The sequence below is a fragment of the Centropristis striata genome, chromosome 16 (genome assembly GCF_030273125.1).
Source record: "Centropristis striata isolate RG_2023a ecotype Rhode Island chromosome 16, C.striata_1.0, whole genome shotgun sequence".
Lineage (NCBI taxonomy): Eukaryota > Metazoa > Chordata > Actinopteri > Perciformes > Serranidae > Centropristis > Centropristis striata.
In genome coordinates this window covers 9,842,450-9,857,046 of record NC_081532.1, presented here as the reverse complement: position 1 = coordinate 9,857,046, position 14,597 = coordinate 9,842,450, and the positions used below count along the sequence as shown (strand labels likewise).

The following is a 14,597-nucleotide window of genomic DNA, read 5'->3' as shown; positions in this document are numbered from 1 at the left end:
GCCCACTCTCTGCAGCAGTCCGACTCACACTGCTGTCTTTCAACATGCATGCACAGTCGAGACTTTTTTTCTCCTCAAAGAGCACAAAGTTCATTCTTATTTTGCCATTCTTATTATTCTCATGATATAATGCACACAGGTACCTGATCCTTGCAGGAGAAATGAGAGCGATTATTATCTCGCTCCCTAGTTACCTGTAAGCAACCGGCTCATTGTTTGTTTGGCTCTGTGTGTTTTTATGGGTTTATAAAGCACAACTGGAGCGCCTCACGGAGCCAAGAGTGGGTTCGTTTGGCAGCAGTGACCTGCCGTATAAAGCCTCATAACAATCATCGCTGTGCAGCTAATGTTTGCCCACTTCCAAGAATTGTCTAAATGTTGTTTGTTTCTCAGGCCGCTCTGTCGCTGCTTATGCTGAGGAATCCAGTTTTCAACAAGTCTCATCATCTGGCCAACTACCACTACTCAGGTAAGTCGTATGAAGATTGCATTTATTCTCAAGTCTACTTTATTGTCAATGTGCAAGACACATAGAGACTAAAATGTTATTCCACAGTCCCACGGTGTATAAGGAAAGAAAAGAAAGATTAAAAACAGTGTGTGAGAAACCCGACCCAGCTGGTGTTCAGATGCTGAAAGGAAACACTCAAACTAAGTGGAAAATCCCAATTTCAACCAAACTGAATTCCAACTGGGGCTGGGTGATATATCGATCTAAAAAATATATTGATATATTTTAAAATTTATTTTAGACCATATCGCATATATCAACATAGTTCACTTTTTTTCTCCTTTCTTTATATATAAATGCTGCCCTTACTAGGGTTTGTCATATTTAGTTATTTTGTAATGTTCATTATTATTTATCATAGAAATATATTTATTTCAGAAAAAAGATTGGCCTATTTTATTTCATGGGCTACTTTTATTTAAGATATTTTTTATCTCCTGTTGTTCTACAGTATTTATGTTCACTTAAATATACGGTTTCAATAAAACTACCTGTGGCATGTAATATTGGCTTTGACTTTGACTGAACAACTTTGACTCTCACTTTGCAATAAAAATATTGGGATATATATCATATAATGATATTCAGCCTAAATTTACCGGGATATGACTTTTGGTTCATATCGCCCAGTCCTAATTCAAACTAAGTTTGTGTTTTGGTTCATAATAATAATAATGGATTAATAATAATGGATGTGTCACCAGCCAATCTCCTGCCCTGGTTCTTTTAACCATCAAACAGTGACTTTCTCAGCCTTTCCTCAAAGCGATGGCAGCTGCGGCAGCGAGAGTGTCGGGGTTTGGGTGTGTGGGTGGGGGTAGTGGGTGACTGTGGAGGATTGTCAGGGTCAATGCGATGAGGGGAAGGAGGGGAGCAGGGAGGGGGAGCGGGGGTGTACAGCATGTGGTTAATCCCAAGCAGAAGACAGGAGGGCCATTGTTTATCCAGTGATTTCAGTGAGTGTGTGTGTGGTTTTAAGTGTGGGGGGTGGGATTGAACTTGTCAGGCTCTGCACACATTCAGAATATAGTCTGTTGGATGTTTTTTAAACCGCTGCATCCCTTTTTTTAAATGTCTCTCCCTCAGGATCAGACAGCTGGACCACAGCTGAGAGACGCCAGTTCAACAAAGGCATCACCACGTTCAAGAAGGACTTCTTCATGGTGCAGAAACAGGTATGTTGTGGTTTCAAACAGGACCATAAAAAGTCTTCTCTCCAGTCCAGGCTGCAAAGTGCAGTTGCTGTCGGCTGATAAACCAAAAAAAAACAAGTGTGCACACAATATTTTCCCTGACAATGGGTGGGCGGGGAGAAGGGAAATCCAGTCACTCTTGAACAATGTTTCCTTCTTGTTTAATTATTTGCAGTGTCGCAGTCGATTATTGCTTTTCTACAAGACTGCAGACTGTTTAATTTTCTTTACTGCTCTTTAGCGATCAAGAAAGAAACCAAATTGCATCAGTTTTAGTGTTTTTTGGTGTTGATTGGCCAAACCACCAGAGTAAAGGCTTAAAAATTAGATTTTTGAATGTGCTTTAGGCTTTTGTTGTTATTGACGCCGTCTTTCCAGTAGCAAGTAGCTGCAATGAAGCTTTTAAAAGCAAATCTATTTTTTTGTGTTATCTAAAGAAGACATTTATTTTGTAGGGGTAAAACAAACAAGAAAGCATTGCAACATATACACAATTACACCACACATTGCATAAAAAGCTGAACATTATCTTCCTTCCACAGAAGCTCAGGACTGCTTTTTTTCTACTTAGCTGCTCCAAAATGCCCCGAAACATGACCTTATGTGCTCAGTGACATTTAACAAAAAGAGAGAGAAATTTGAAATGCCAATAAAATGGTGTGAATGTGTGTGTTCGCGTGTGTGTGCGGTTGACAGGTGACCACAAAGTCGGTGGCGCAGTGTGTGGAGTTTTACTACACGTACAAGAAACACGTCAAGATCGGCCGCAACGGGTTGCTGATCTACGGCGAGCTGGAGCCTCTGGAGGGCAAGAACGCCGAGGAGGAGACGGAACAGAAGGTCAGTAACGGGTTTGGGATCTGTACTGCAGAAACACACGAAGTCAGGAAAAAAGAGAGAGAGAAAGCAGAAAATGGATGGATGGATGGATTGATAGATAGATGGTAACAATGATTAAACCACCCTTGTTTTCTTCGATTTCTTGTTCATTTTAATGCCTGGTACAACTAAAGGTACATTCGTTTGGACAAATACAATTATAACAACAAAAATAGCTCAAAAGAGTTTAATTTAAGAGCTGATATCTAGCCATTTTCCATGGTTTTCTTGATAATAACCAAAATCATTATCAAGAAAACCATTGAAAATGGATAGATATCAGCTCTAAATTATATAAATTAAACATTTGCACAAATGACCAGGAAAATAGTGCAAAACAGATAATTAAATTGTCTAATGCCAGACGGGGCAAGATCCACTGAGATATGACCTGCACCATCACATTTAAACCCTAATGTCTGAAACCAATTTGAGTTTCAAAGATTGCATTTAAATAAAGAGTTTGACATGGCTGAAGCCGCATGCAAACTTGTCATGGACAAGTATCTCATGTAGTAATACAACCAACATGAGTCAACACATCCGTTATCACTACAACTGTTATGGATCCATAAACTGACATTTATATTAAAGGCATTCTAACAGAGCTGACTATAGACCATATATACTAGCTAGAAACAGACTTGGTGAAGCTGGCAGAAGAATACAAGTGCGAACACGTCTGTTTTTCAGAATAATGTGTTTTATAATTAATTATTTAAGATTTATTTAATATATAAATACGGTGGAATACATCATGAATGTACCTAAAAGCGATTAAATGTGTTCCAAAGAAGTATAACATATTTTTGCCTGTGTCCCTTTTTTAAGTTAAAAAGAAACTAAAATGCATTACAATATTTTTGTAAAGGTTTTTTTGCTGGGAGTTCAAAAGATGAGGATATCTCTGGCTGCATACATTCTAAAAATCAAACATTTTTACTGCATCAGTTTAGTGATTTTTCCAAAATAAAAGTTTCTAGAAATGTATCATTTAACTTAGACTCACAATAAGTCATAACATTGAATTGCAATACTTAAAAATCGCAATCCATCTGAATTAGGAGATGAGTATCTTGTCACAGCTTGAATAGTCGTGACCTAAAATGTCATTTTAAGTCACCAAGACCCGACATTAAGAGTGTGTCTGTGCCCCAGAAAGAACCATAGGACACAAAATATTGATTGTGAATGAAAATTTACTGAAAACAAAAGTTTGACTTAACCAACATAAATATACCGAATGACTGCAGGACGATCTGATTAGACATGAAAGAGTTTTATTTAGATATGAAGCTGCAGAGTGTCGTAACGCTGCTCAGAATATCTTCATTGACCACTTGAGTGTTAAACTGGACGGTGTGGTTATAGAGACTGTGCACACTTTAACACTTGTATAGTTGTCTGCATTGAGTGCATGTCATCCAGTAACTTCAAACTAATGTTTAGGAGATTCAGTTTAACAGTAAAACTCCACTACAGAGCTCTCTAAAGATGCATCCGGCTGTAATTTCCCTCTGTGTGTCTTACACTCCTCTTCCTCGGGCCAGCAGGGATCTCACAGACTGGAGCCTCAGAGGGAGGAGGACAGCAGGAAGTGGGAAGGGTCAGCTGACAGGAAACAGGATGCCGGCCCCACCAGAGTGACACACACGCTGCCGCCCGCTGAGAATGTGAGTGTGAAATTAATAATCAGCTCCGCATGGGAAAGGAAGGGAAATAACACGTGTAGATAAGGAGCTTGAATGGTCATCCTGCATGATAGGAGTCTGGAGAATTATGATTTCATTCTGGAGATCATAACAACAAGTGTCATGGGAAGATTTTCTATTTTTCTATATTTTATGTGGTTGTGTTTTAGAGGTGGGGCAGAAAATCGATACAGCATAGTATCATGATATTTTGCATGGCGATATATCGATTCATGGCCGCCAAGTATCGATATTTAATGCTGGGGGCTGTAGCAGGTTCACTTTTAGGAATATACTGGAGATACTGGTATCATATGAAACTAGAAGATCTAATGAATCTATAGGCATCATGCATCAGGATATCGTGTCTGGAAGTTGTTGAAATAAGCTGCAAAGTTTTAAAAAAAATGTATGTTTCATTCAAAAAATTTCAGAGCAGTGAAGCATAAAGTTGAGGAAAGTTTGATAAAATGCTGCAGTTGTTGTCGTTCATACATGTTTGATATCACTTCAGTTCAGTTTGACTGAATACTTTGTTGGTCAGTCTGTGGGTTTGACTCTCATTATGGAGAAATAAAAGACTGAAGTGAGATGAACAGACTGATAATTGTCTCTTATTTTACAAAATTATTTTTGATTGATTAAATTTTGTGGACACAAAATGCAGTTAAATCACAATATATTGTATCGCAATACTCAACATATCGCAAAAATGCTTAAAATAGAAAAAATGTCGTATCGTGACTCAAGTATCGGGATACAATCATATAGTGGAGCCGATACGCTGATTCACACCGCTATTGTTTTTGTCTGTGATATGCTTCCCAATTTGCTTCTTGAATTTACAGTGAAGGAAGTGTCTCCTAAGGTTTTTGTTTTATTTTTTATTATAAATATTATTTCTATAATGATGAAATTTCCTTGTCTCCATGTTTGGTTGTTGGGGTTGGCCTGTAGGGGTGTAACGGTACACAAAGATCATGGTTTGTTTCGTATCCCAGTTTAGGAGTTAAAGAACCAATTTAATAAAGATAAAAAACAAGTTTCTTTATTTCATTTATTCTGAACAGTAGAACAAAGACAGATGAAAAGCCTCCTGCTAGGGACTTAGGTAGCATTTTACTCACTACCAACATTGCTATTTTTTGCAAAATTAAAATAAACATTTAAAAAATTTCTGTATATCACTGTACAAACACTAAACATACACTTTAGAAGAAGGCAGCAGGTCACAATAAGCTATATTTATTCATATATAAGAAAATTATTTAAAATCTTGTATATGCATGATGTCAAATCCCCCCCAAAAAATCTTAATAATGATGAGAAAAACTATACAATCATGCAAAATTCATGACAAGCCACAGAAGTAGGTCAATGCTCCAGAGGGATTACTGTCATTGCTGTATTTGTTAAGTTAATTAATACTTTGGTTACTATATTCTCATTATTACACTGTGAGTTGTCTCCGATTCATGCAAAAGTCTAATTTCTCAAAGCAATGAAAGAAATTTGCTCAAAGGAATTATCTCCTTTCATTCTAATAATCTTTATTTGTTTGTAATGTTGCACATTAACCGTTATAACTGATATGCACACAGACATACAGAGACTCTCACACCTACCTAATCTCAGATATGCATGAAGGGAACAAAGGCCTGTGCAGCCGATGTAGGAACCTAAAAGCTAATACAGGAACATCCGCTGCATGTTCCTGCGTTAGAAACCTCAGCTCGCCTCATCAGACTTTGACACATTTGTCCTTTTGAACTCTTCCTGTCTCCTCCGGGGGGCCGGCTGCTGGATCTGCTGCCCCCTGCTGGATGTTTCAGAGGAGACAGCTTGGCTGCTGTCCACCTCTCTGGATTGTGTAACCCCATTATGTCTGTCAGCAAACAATGACTCGACAAGAAAACCTCTATCAGCGTTGCATTTCACCATTTAGCACACATATTAAGTATATAAAAGTGCCAGACTGTGTGTGTTTCTGTTGTTTTTTTTTAGCTGTGTCCACATGTGTGTTTACTAGCATGCTTTGTAATACAATCCTTCATAAAAATGGCTCCTTAAGAAGCTCAAAGCTCATTACTTTCTTCCCTAATTGTATATACTGTATAACAGGAGTACCTTTTTTTTTAATCAAAACTCCTATGAAATAAAATAGGCCAGTCTTTTTCTGAAATAAATATATTTATATGAGAAAAGAATAACAAACATTACAAAAGAACTAACCAAGCGCAGCTTTTATATATAAAGAAAGACAAAAAAAATTTGAACATATCAATATATGCAATATGGTCTAATTCCATATCACATTTGAAAATATATTGATATATTTTTTGTATTGATACATTGCCCAGCCCTAGTAGTTAGCCTATCATTGTTTGATATTTTCACTTTCTTACTGTCTCCTAATTTCTCTCACTTAAATGTTAACAACACCTCTCTCTCTTTTACTGCAGCCGGGAACCGTCCTGATCATGAAGGGCCAGGAGGACGCGGGGACGAGGGAGCAGCCGCTGGCCTGGGTCACCCACCCCCCTCAGCCGCCCCCTCCCGCCTCCAAACCCCGCTACGAGAGCAACGCGCGCAAGACGAGCCCTTCGACGGGCAACAAAGGCTCAGCCGGTCCGGAGGGAGAGTTCCCCTGCAAGAAATGTGGCAGGTCAGTGATCAGAAATATCCCGTCAGTCAGCGCTGTTGCGTTGGAGACGTTGGCTCTGTTTACTTATGCAAAGCCGACAGCAGCGGTTACATAAGTGGCCTCACACTGAACTAGCTGCGTATAAAATACCAAATTTCTGCAGGAAATATTGCTGCTGTTATTGCCCACTTGGAAGTAGTATTAGTAAACAGAGGCAAGTGTCTCATAATGTTTGAAAGAATCAAACCATGCCGTCGTGCTTTGATTAAATATCAGCGCGTCCTCTGGCAACACCGGGACTGTTATTGCCAACTGTGTCCTAGCAACTGAGACACACACACACACACACACACACACACACACACACACACACAGCAGGTACAGCACATCGCGCCTCTCGTCAAAGCAACTCTACCCAGCAACTTGACAAGAGCTTCACTCGCTCTTTAAATACTCGCGCTGCTCAAAGCGTTATAGATAATCTGCCACTTCAGAGCCTGATAGTGTATGTTTACAGGGAATCCATTCAGGCTAATTAGCAGTTTTACAGTCTTTGTATCACATGGATGCACATTTCATGCAGCGACAGACCCTCCGCTGTGTCTCATGCTGTGATGCTCATTGTTCTGATGTGGACTACTACTACTCAGCTTTTATTACCATAAATCCTACTGAACTTTAGACTGAAGAGAGACCAAGAGAGTAACAACTATTATTATAAAGTACTGACTTTAGAAATTAATTTAAATGTTGAACAATTCCCCTGGAGAGGAGTCTGTTTCCCCTGGCCCCTGTTGGCCACGACACCTGTGCCACAGCACCTGTGTATGATGGCTGATAGATTTAATTTATGTTAAGTTTAGATCAGGGGTCATAGACTGCATTTATCCAAGGGCCAGAATTTTTCTAAGCAGTCATTGTGGATGCGGGACTTTCAAATGAAGAAAATATAATGTAGTTAGTAGGGCTGGGCGATACCGACCAAAAGTCAATATTAAGATTATTTTCACCGTCTATTCTTGCTGAAAATTCAATGCAAGCGGTTCTGCACATGCTCAGATGAACAGTGTAGCCCGATGGCGTTGAAGGTTACATAAAAATGTGGGTTTATTTATCTCCGATCGTGCCTAATGTCAGTGGATCAGAACATATAAGATATTAAATGATTCTGCAGATTCTCGTTTATTTTTTTGCGTTCACTGTTGTCCTTCCACAGTCTGGCTGATGAATAATGTTGCATCTGTATTCTCAGAATTTGCAGAAGGTCACAAACTCCATGAACTAAGAATAATGATTAACTTTTTTCCTCCATACACTGCTCTTTTCCTCTCGCAGACATATGCACCTCATTATATAAACACTATGACAATTTTATTTATTTATTTTAAGTCGATTTGTGTCTCATCAAGCAACCAAGTATCAAATTGAATTAAAAGCCATCAGATTAACGGGCAAAGCAGCACAAGATTAAATATACGAAGAGATTTTAAGTGCACATCCTATTTTTCGAGAAATAGAGCTCTGTAATAAATATATCACTTAATTATCTTCTTTACACAAATAAAGTCAGTTTTATAAACAGACTGTGGACTGGCCAACTTGATCAAAAATGTTATCTTTGTGTGCGGGTCAAATAAAAGCTTATAATATATTATATTATATTATGGGGAAAGCTTCCTGCACACCCACAGTGGTCGTTAATTAATTATTAATTTCCCCAACGGCTTCAGAGTCCATCATCACGTTTCATCCTTGGTGTTGTTACTTTTTAACTCAGCTCTGGTGCTGTTTCCTCTGGTGCATCAGGTGACTAATGTAGTTTGAGCGCCGTGGCTCAGACAAATACGTCTGGATGACAAAAAAAGCCCCGACTTGACAAAAAAAGGCCTTAAAAAGTATTGAATTTTGTTAACAAAGGTCACAATGCGGTTTGTGCCAAAAATCTTATGTATAGACTCCATGAAATGCATCTTGCGTGCTCCAGAAGCACGACAAAGCACTGCGGCGTCTGCCAGCGATACGGAAGAAATCACATTGTCCTTCATGCAGCTTGTGAAGCTCACTGTGGCTCTGACTCTTCAGCCAGAGCTGGTCAATAATACCTTACTCATACTCATACGTTGGCATTTAATTTAATTCCACAAGATTCGTATAAAGTTGCTGAATTCGAACAGTTATGTTGTCAAGTTTAGAAATATGCTTGAATTTAACTCCACTCCTTGAAAAGTGCTTGATTTTCTGTTGTTTCATCTCCACAATCACTCATGTACACCAAAAATCTTTTAATATTTGAATTATTTGAATTTTTTTTTTTTGTCTCTTGGCGTCTCACAACAGCCTTAAATCCTTACTTTGATTGCATATTTACATCGTGATTGTTTATTTTAGTAGCTGTTCCTCTTAACTTTGATAATTAGCAGCCATTAAATAAGAGTGTCAATATATAGTCATGGAAATAATTATTAGACCACCCTTGTTTTCTTTGATTTATTGTTCATTTTAATGCCTGGTACAACTAAAGGTACTTTTGTTTGAACAAATATAAAAATAGCCTAAAATAGTTTAATGTAAGAGTTGATATCTATCCATTTTCCAAGAAAACCATGAAAAATGTCTAGATATCAGCCCTTAAATTTAACTCTTATGAGCTATTTTTGTTTTTATCATAATATTTGTCCAAACATATGTACCTTTAGTTCTACCAGGCATTAAGATGAATAAGAAAACAAGTGGTATAGGAAATCTGTAAACACATTTTTCCAATATTAGTGTAAGGTACCTTTAAAAGTGCTTGAATGTTACTCTTTTAAAAGGCTCTATAAACCCTGATGATGAGTATTAAAAGGTCTCAGAGGCCCTGTGTCATGGAGGAGCCTGGGAGCCTCGTTGTGTGTTCGGTGGACTTTAACAATATGCTCTTCCCTCTTTTCCTCCAGGATTTTCTACAAGGTGAAGAGCCGCAGCGCCCACATGAAGAGCCACGCCGAGCAGGAGAAGAAGGCGGCGGCTCTGCGGCAGAAAGAGGCGGAGGAACGAGCGGCCGCAAAAGCCGCAGCCGAGGCGGCCGCCGTCCTCGCCGCGCGACAGCAGAACGGGACGCGGCAGATGGGCGGAGACAGCACCAACGACGACACGTCAGACGCGGAGGACGAGGACGACGAGGACTGGCAGTGAGACAGAAGGGCGGCACACACACACTGACTGCACGTCGCAGCGTGGCTTCACTCTCTGGGACGGGGGGAGAGATTTAATTATTTTTAAAAATAAGAATCTCTCCTTTTGTGTATATTTTGTGGAACAAGAAGACTTCCGTTGCTTGGCACATTCAGGGATGGATTTACTCCCGTGTATGTGTTTGTGAATGTGTGGATTGAGTGTGTGTGTGTGTGTGTGTGTGTGTGTGTGTGTGTGTGAGTAATGATGAGTGTGAATGTGCTTTTTCTTCAAATCGCCCCCTTTACTCTGCTTGAAAAGCTTTTCAAGAGTTACCTCTCTTGGTCACAGGGCTCGGTCAAATCAAAGCCATGCCGCATCTCTCGGCGCTCTCCTGCTTCAACGCCAGGGCGCGGCCTTCCTCAGCACTTCGAGTCTCGCCCCGCTTTTCTCTCCGCTGGCGAGGAACTTGTTGGACCTTTTTCTTTTTTTCTGTTTTGTTTTCTCTTGATGAGCCATGCACGCGCTTGCTTTCGGCGATGTGAAGACTGAACCCTGACAGCCGGGGCTGTGTGGAGAGGCGAGGGTCGAGCTGTTGGTTTCTCTTCTGAGACGGACAAATAGACAGATAGATGGATGGACGGACGGATGGATGGATGGATGGATGGCATGTGCAAACTGTTGCCTTTTGTTTTTCGCCGCTCTTCTGCACTCAAGGCTGCCAAAAGCTTTCTCAGACGCATGATGTGCACCAGATGGGTTCTCCTCTCGTTCATTTGGGCTTCAGTTCTGTGAATCCCCCCCGCCCGCCCCCCCTTCAGCCCCCCGTCGTCACTTTTTTATAGTTCCCCCGTTTGTTCCTCACTGTTGATGCCTTGGATGTTTTGATGCTTTTTATCTTGAAATGACAATCAATTTTACACTGTTGTTGTTGTTTTTTTTTATATATATATGAATATATACAGGTAAACGTTACTTTTTTCTGCCTGTGTCGCTATATATGGTTATTGTTGTTGTTTTTGTGAATATTCTTGTTGATGATTATTATTAATATTATTATTATTATTATATCTTGGTTTTGGCTGCAATTTAATTGAGCGCTTTTCCGTACTTGTTCATAGCTTTTTTTTTTCCTTTTTTTTTTCTTTTCTTTTCTTTTCTTTTTTATTTAAACATAAAACAAAAATAATGCTACTTGCTGCCTGTTTATAACTGTGAGATTTTTTTGGAAGCCAGAAATGAAGAAAAGGCAGAAACGTATGTGCAATAGAACAAGTTGACCCCCCCCCCCCGTTACCAGAGCGTCCGAGCCCTCTCCCTCTCCCCGCCCTCTCATGCTCACGGCTGGCTGCTCTGGATGCCTCACTGTCAACCCTGTAACTGATAGGAGCTACTGACTCAGACTGTTTAAAACCGCAGGTCGCCATAGATACACATAACCGAGTGGGAAAGAAAAACAAACAAATTCAAGGCATGTTTTTTGAAACAGATATCAACGTTTATGACATGCTCACCACCCTGAAATTGTAGTAATAATTTGCTGATATAAACATGCATAACGAGACACAGAAGCATGTTTTTAACCAAACTGAACCCAGAATTTGCAGGTTTTAACATAAAACTTCAATCGTTTTTTTTATTGCTTTTTAAAACCAGATATAAAATATGATTTCTACTGTCATCAACAAATGTGTTAAAAGAGGCAGAAACTTTCTTCACTGTTAACCAAATTTAACCCAGATTTTGCAGGTTTTAAAAGGACATTTTCAATGCATAAGACATTGAAGATGTGCTTTTTAGCACCAAATATCAACCGTAAAATATCTTTTAATTATTTACTGTCATTAGCAAACAGACTGATAAGAGAGGCAGGTGTTACTGTACACCAAACTTAACCCAGATTTTGATGGTTTTACCAGGAGATTTTGAATGCAGCGCGTTCTCTTTGCTTTTTAGAATCGGATATAAGATGTCACCAGATTATTTACTGTCAATAACAAACAGGAATTAAAAGAGAAATACATTATTTATTGTAAACCCAGATTTTGAATGCAGAATCTTTAAATTTTTAAAACTGATATTAACATATAAAGGTGCTCCATTTAGACATTTCAGCTTCACTGCTCACTGTCCCACTCACTCTAAATATGTCAGTAAATTATTGACTTACAGGCATTAAGAGAAGAGGAAGAATTCTTTACTGTAAACCAAACTTAACCCAGATTTCAAAGGTTTAAACAGACTTTGAATGCCGACATATTTATAATGCATGCATTATACATCTATAATATATGTTCTCTCCTTAAACATTTCAGTTTGACTTGTTTACACTTTTCCATAGACTGTAAACATGTCAGTTTATTATTTATTGTCATCGTACATTGAGAGAGGCAGATGAATTATTTATTGTGAATCATACTTATTTCAAATTTTGCAGGTTTTTACAGGAGAGTTTGAATTTTCTATTTGTAGATATCAATATCTATTATATGTGCTGTCTACCTATACATTTCAGCCCGTTTACAACAAACAGGCAACAAAAGCGTCCTTTTATTTTAAACCAAACTTCACCCAAAATTTGCAGGTTTTACCAGGAGAGTTTGAATACAGTCACAAGACATACATCTATAATATATGATCTCTGTACTCAAGCATTTCAGCTTGACTTGTTTACACTTTTAACATATCAATTAGTTATTTACTGCCATCTAAAGATATGCATTGAGAGGCAGAAGCATTCTTTCTGCAAACCATACTTAATTCAAATTTTGCAGGTTTTTACAGCCGGTCCTGAGCACTGTTACAAGACTTATATTTTCACACTAAAATCCATGTTTGCTGATATTTTGGTGACTCTAAATTAAAAACCTGCTGTGCAAGAAGGTTTTGGAGAATGAATAACTTTCTCTTGTGATTCAAACTGTGTTCAGATCGCTGACACTAACACACTCCGTTGAAACCTCGACTATGTGGGTCAGCAGTTTACTCAAGGTCAGTGTGACACAGTTTACAGGCACACTGGGGAAACTATTGAATAATTCAATGGAAAAAAATGTGCAAATATATTAAAATTTTAAAGCAGATAGTGGGGAAATTACATCAGCTCAATATTTCAAGTGTTTAATGTGTATCTATGGTTGGCTTTATTCCTGTTTACCTTGTTGCTGATAGCAGGCACTGCATTGGACGTTGGAAACGGCATGTTTTGATCCGTGTATCTCGACATATCTCGACGTTAAGCCCTTCGGCCCGGAGCCAGCTTCTGTTGCCGTTGCAACAAATGGGTTAAAGGGTTATTTTCCTTTAAAGGACAAACCGCAGTGGGGAAGTTGGGGGAGAAACGGCTCCAATTACCAGTTACTCCACAAGTTAAACCTGGGTCTATGCACAGACTGTGTGTGTGTGTGTGTGTGTGTGTGTGTGTGTGTGGACATACTGTTACAAGTGTGTGTGAGAGAGAAGTCAAATGTTAAACTGTACGCCAGTCAATGAAAAAAAAAAAAAAGGTTTTGCAGACTGTTCACGTTTGGTATGTTAATTTATATTTCCTTTTTATTTGGGCTTGTCTTGAGGTTCTCCGGGGGGAAAGTTGTTGTCACGAAAAAGGTTTTCAAGCTGTTTTAATTAAAAAAAGAAAGAAAAAAGAAACAGAATTATGGATGAAATTGAGCCGTCGACACAAACAACACAGCTGTAAACTTTCCTCATTTCATCCAGTCTGTTAAGGGAATTTTAAGGGGACAAAATGTTTATTTAGCTAAAGATTAGAAGAATATATATGAATGAAATTCTATGTTTGCATACTTTCTATGCTATTTTCATATACGGGGTTCACACTAATGATGATAAACGGAAAGGAATCTCAAGTGCTTTTTACTACAGTGTAACTTATTTGTTTCGATTTGATTTTTACCACCTGTGTTTTTAGTAATGATTTACGAAGCACTGTATATTAAAGTTTTAAAGTATTCATGAAGCTTTTCAGTGTGTCCATTTGTTTTTTATTTATTTATTTCTCTTAGCTAACATTACACCTAAACCTCTTGCACCATCATCTTTAAACTATATGCCATTTTTGTAAGTCTAAACATAACCAAAAACCAAATGTTTACCTTTGGTCTATTTTTAGATCCAATTTATAGGATAACTTGTTGCAATGTAGAGACCAGTGTTAACAGTTTTGGTTAAAGTGTGTTATTAAATTGCAACCTGTAAAGCAGTGAGTTGTGCTAACAATTTTACTAAAGGTGCATTAAAAAAAAGACACAAAATAATCTGTACTCACTCTGTGTCAAACTTAGCTGAAGTGCTGGAGCTGTAGTCTATAAAATTCATTTATAAGAGCATCTGCACACCCAAATATGTGCTGTTTAATTTGCACACTTGCAATCAAAGACCTTCAAGGAAAGAACTGGTGACCTAAATGTGTTAAAAATGGAAAAAAAACTCAGTGAAAAGCAGATAATGTGCATTCAGTTAAATAAATTGGCTACAAGTGTTAATGGTTTCAGAGGTTTTTCTTTAAG

The 14,597-nt window shown here is 38.4% G+C and overlaps 1 protein-coding gene across 5 annotated transcripts in view; it reads left to right on the top strand.

Annotated features, from left to right (window-relative positions):
• The window catches only part of mideasb (mitotic deacetylase associated SANT domain protein b), a 38,377-nt gene extending 24,330 nt beyond the window's left edge, over positions 1-14,047 (top strand). For 4 of the 5 annotated variants that reach the window (XM_059353121.1, XM_059353120.1, XM_059353119.1 and 1 more), the window contains exons 8-13: positions 394-469; positions 1,598-1,686; positions 2,401-2,544; positions 4,134-4,256; positions 6,737-6,939; positions 9,855-14,047. In XM_059353121.1, coding sequence (XP_059209104.1) covers positions 394-469; positions 1,598-1,686; positions 2,401-2,544; positions 4,134-4,256; positions 6,737-6,939; positions 9,855-10,092 — 873 coding nt within the window. In that variant the 3' untranslated portion in view covers positions 10,093-14,047. The remainder of the gene's footprint in view (positions 1-393; positions 470-1,597; positions 1,687-2,400; positions 2,545-4,133; positions 4,257-6,736; positions 6,940-9,854) is intronic. The other variant, XM_059353123.1, reaches the window with a different exon arrangement.
• Positions 14,048-14,597: the final 550 nt, after the last annotated feature.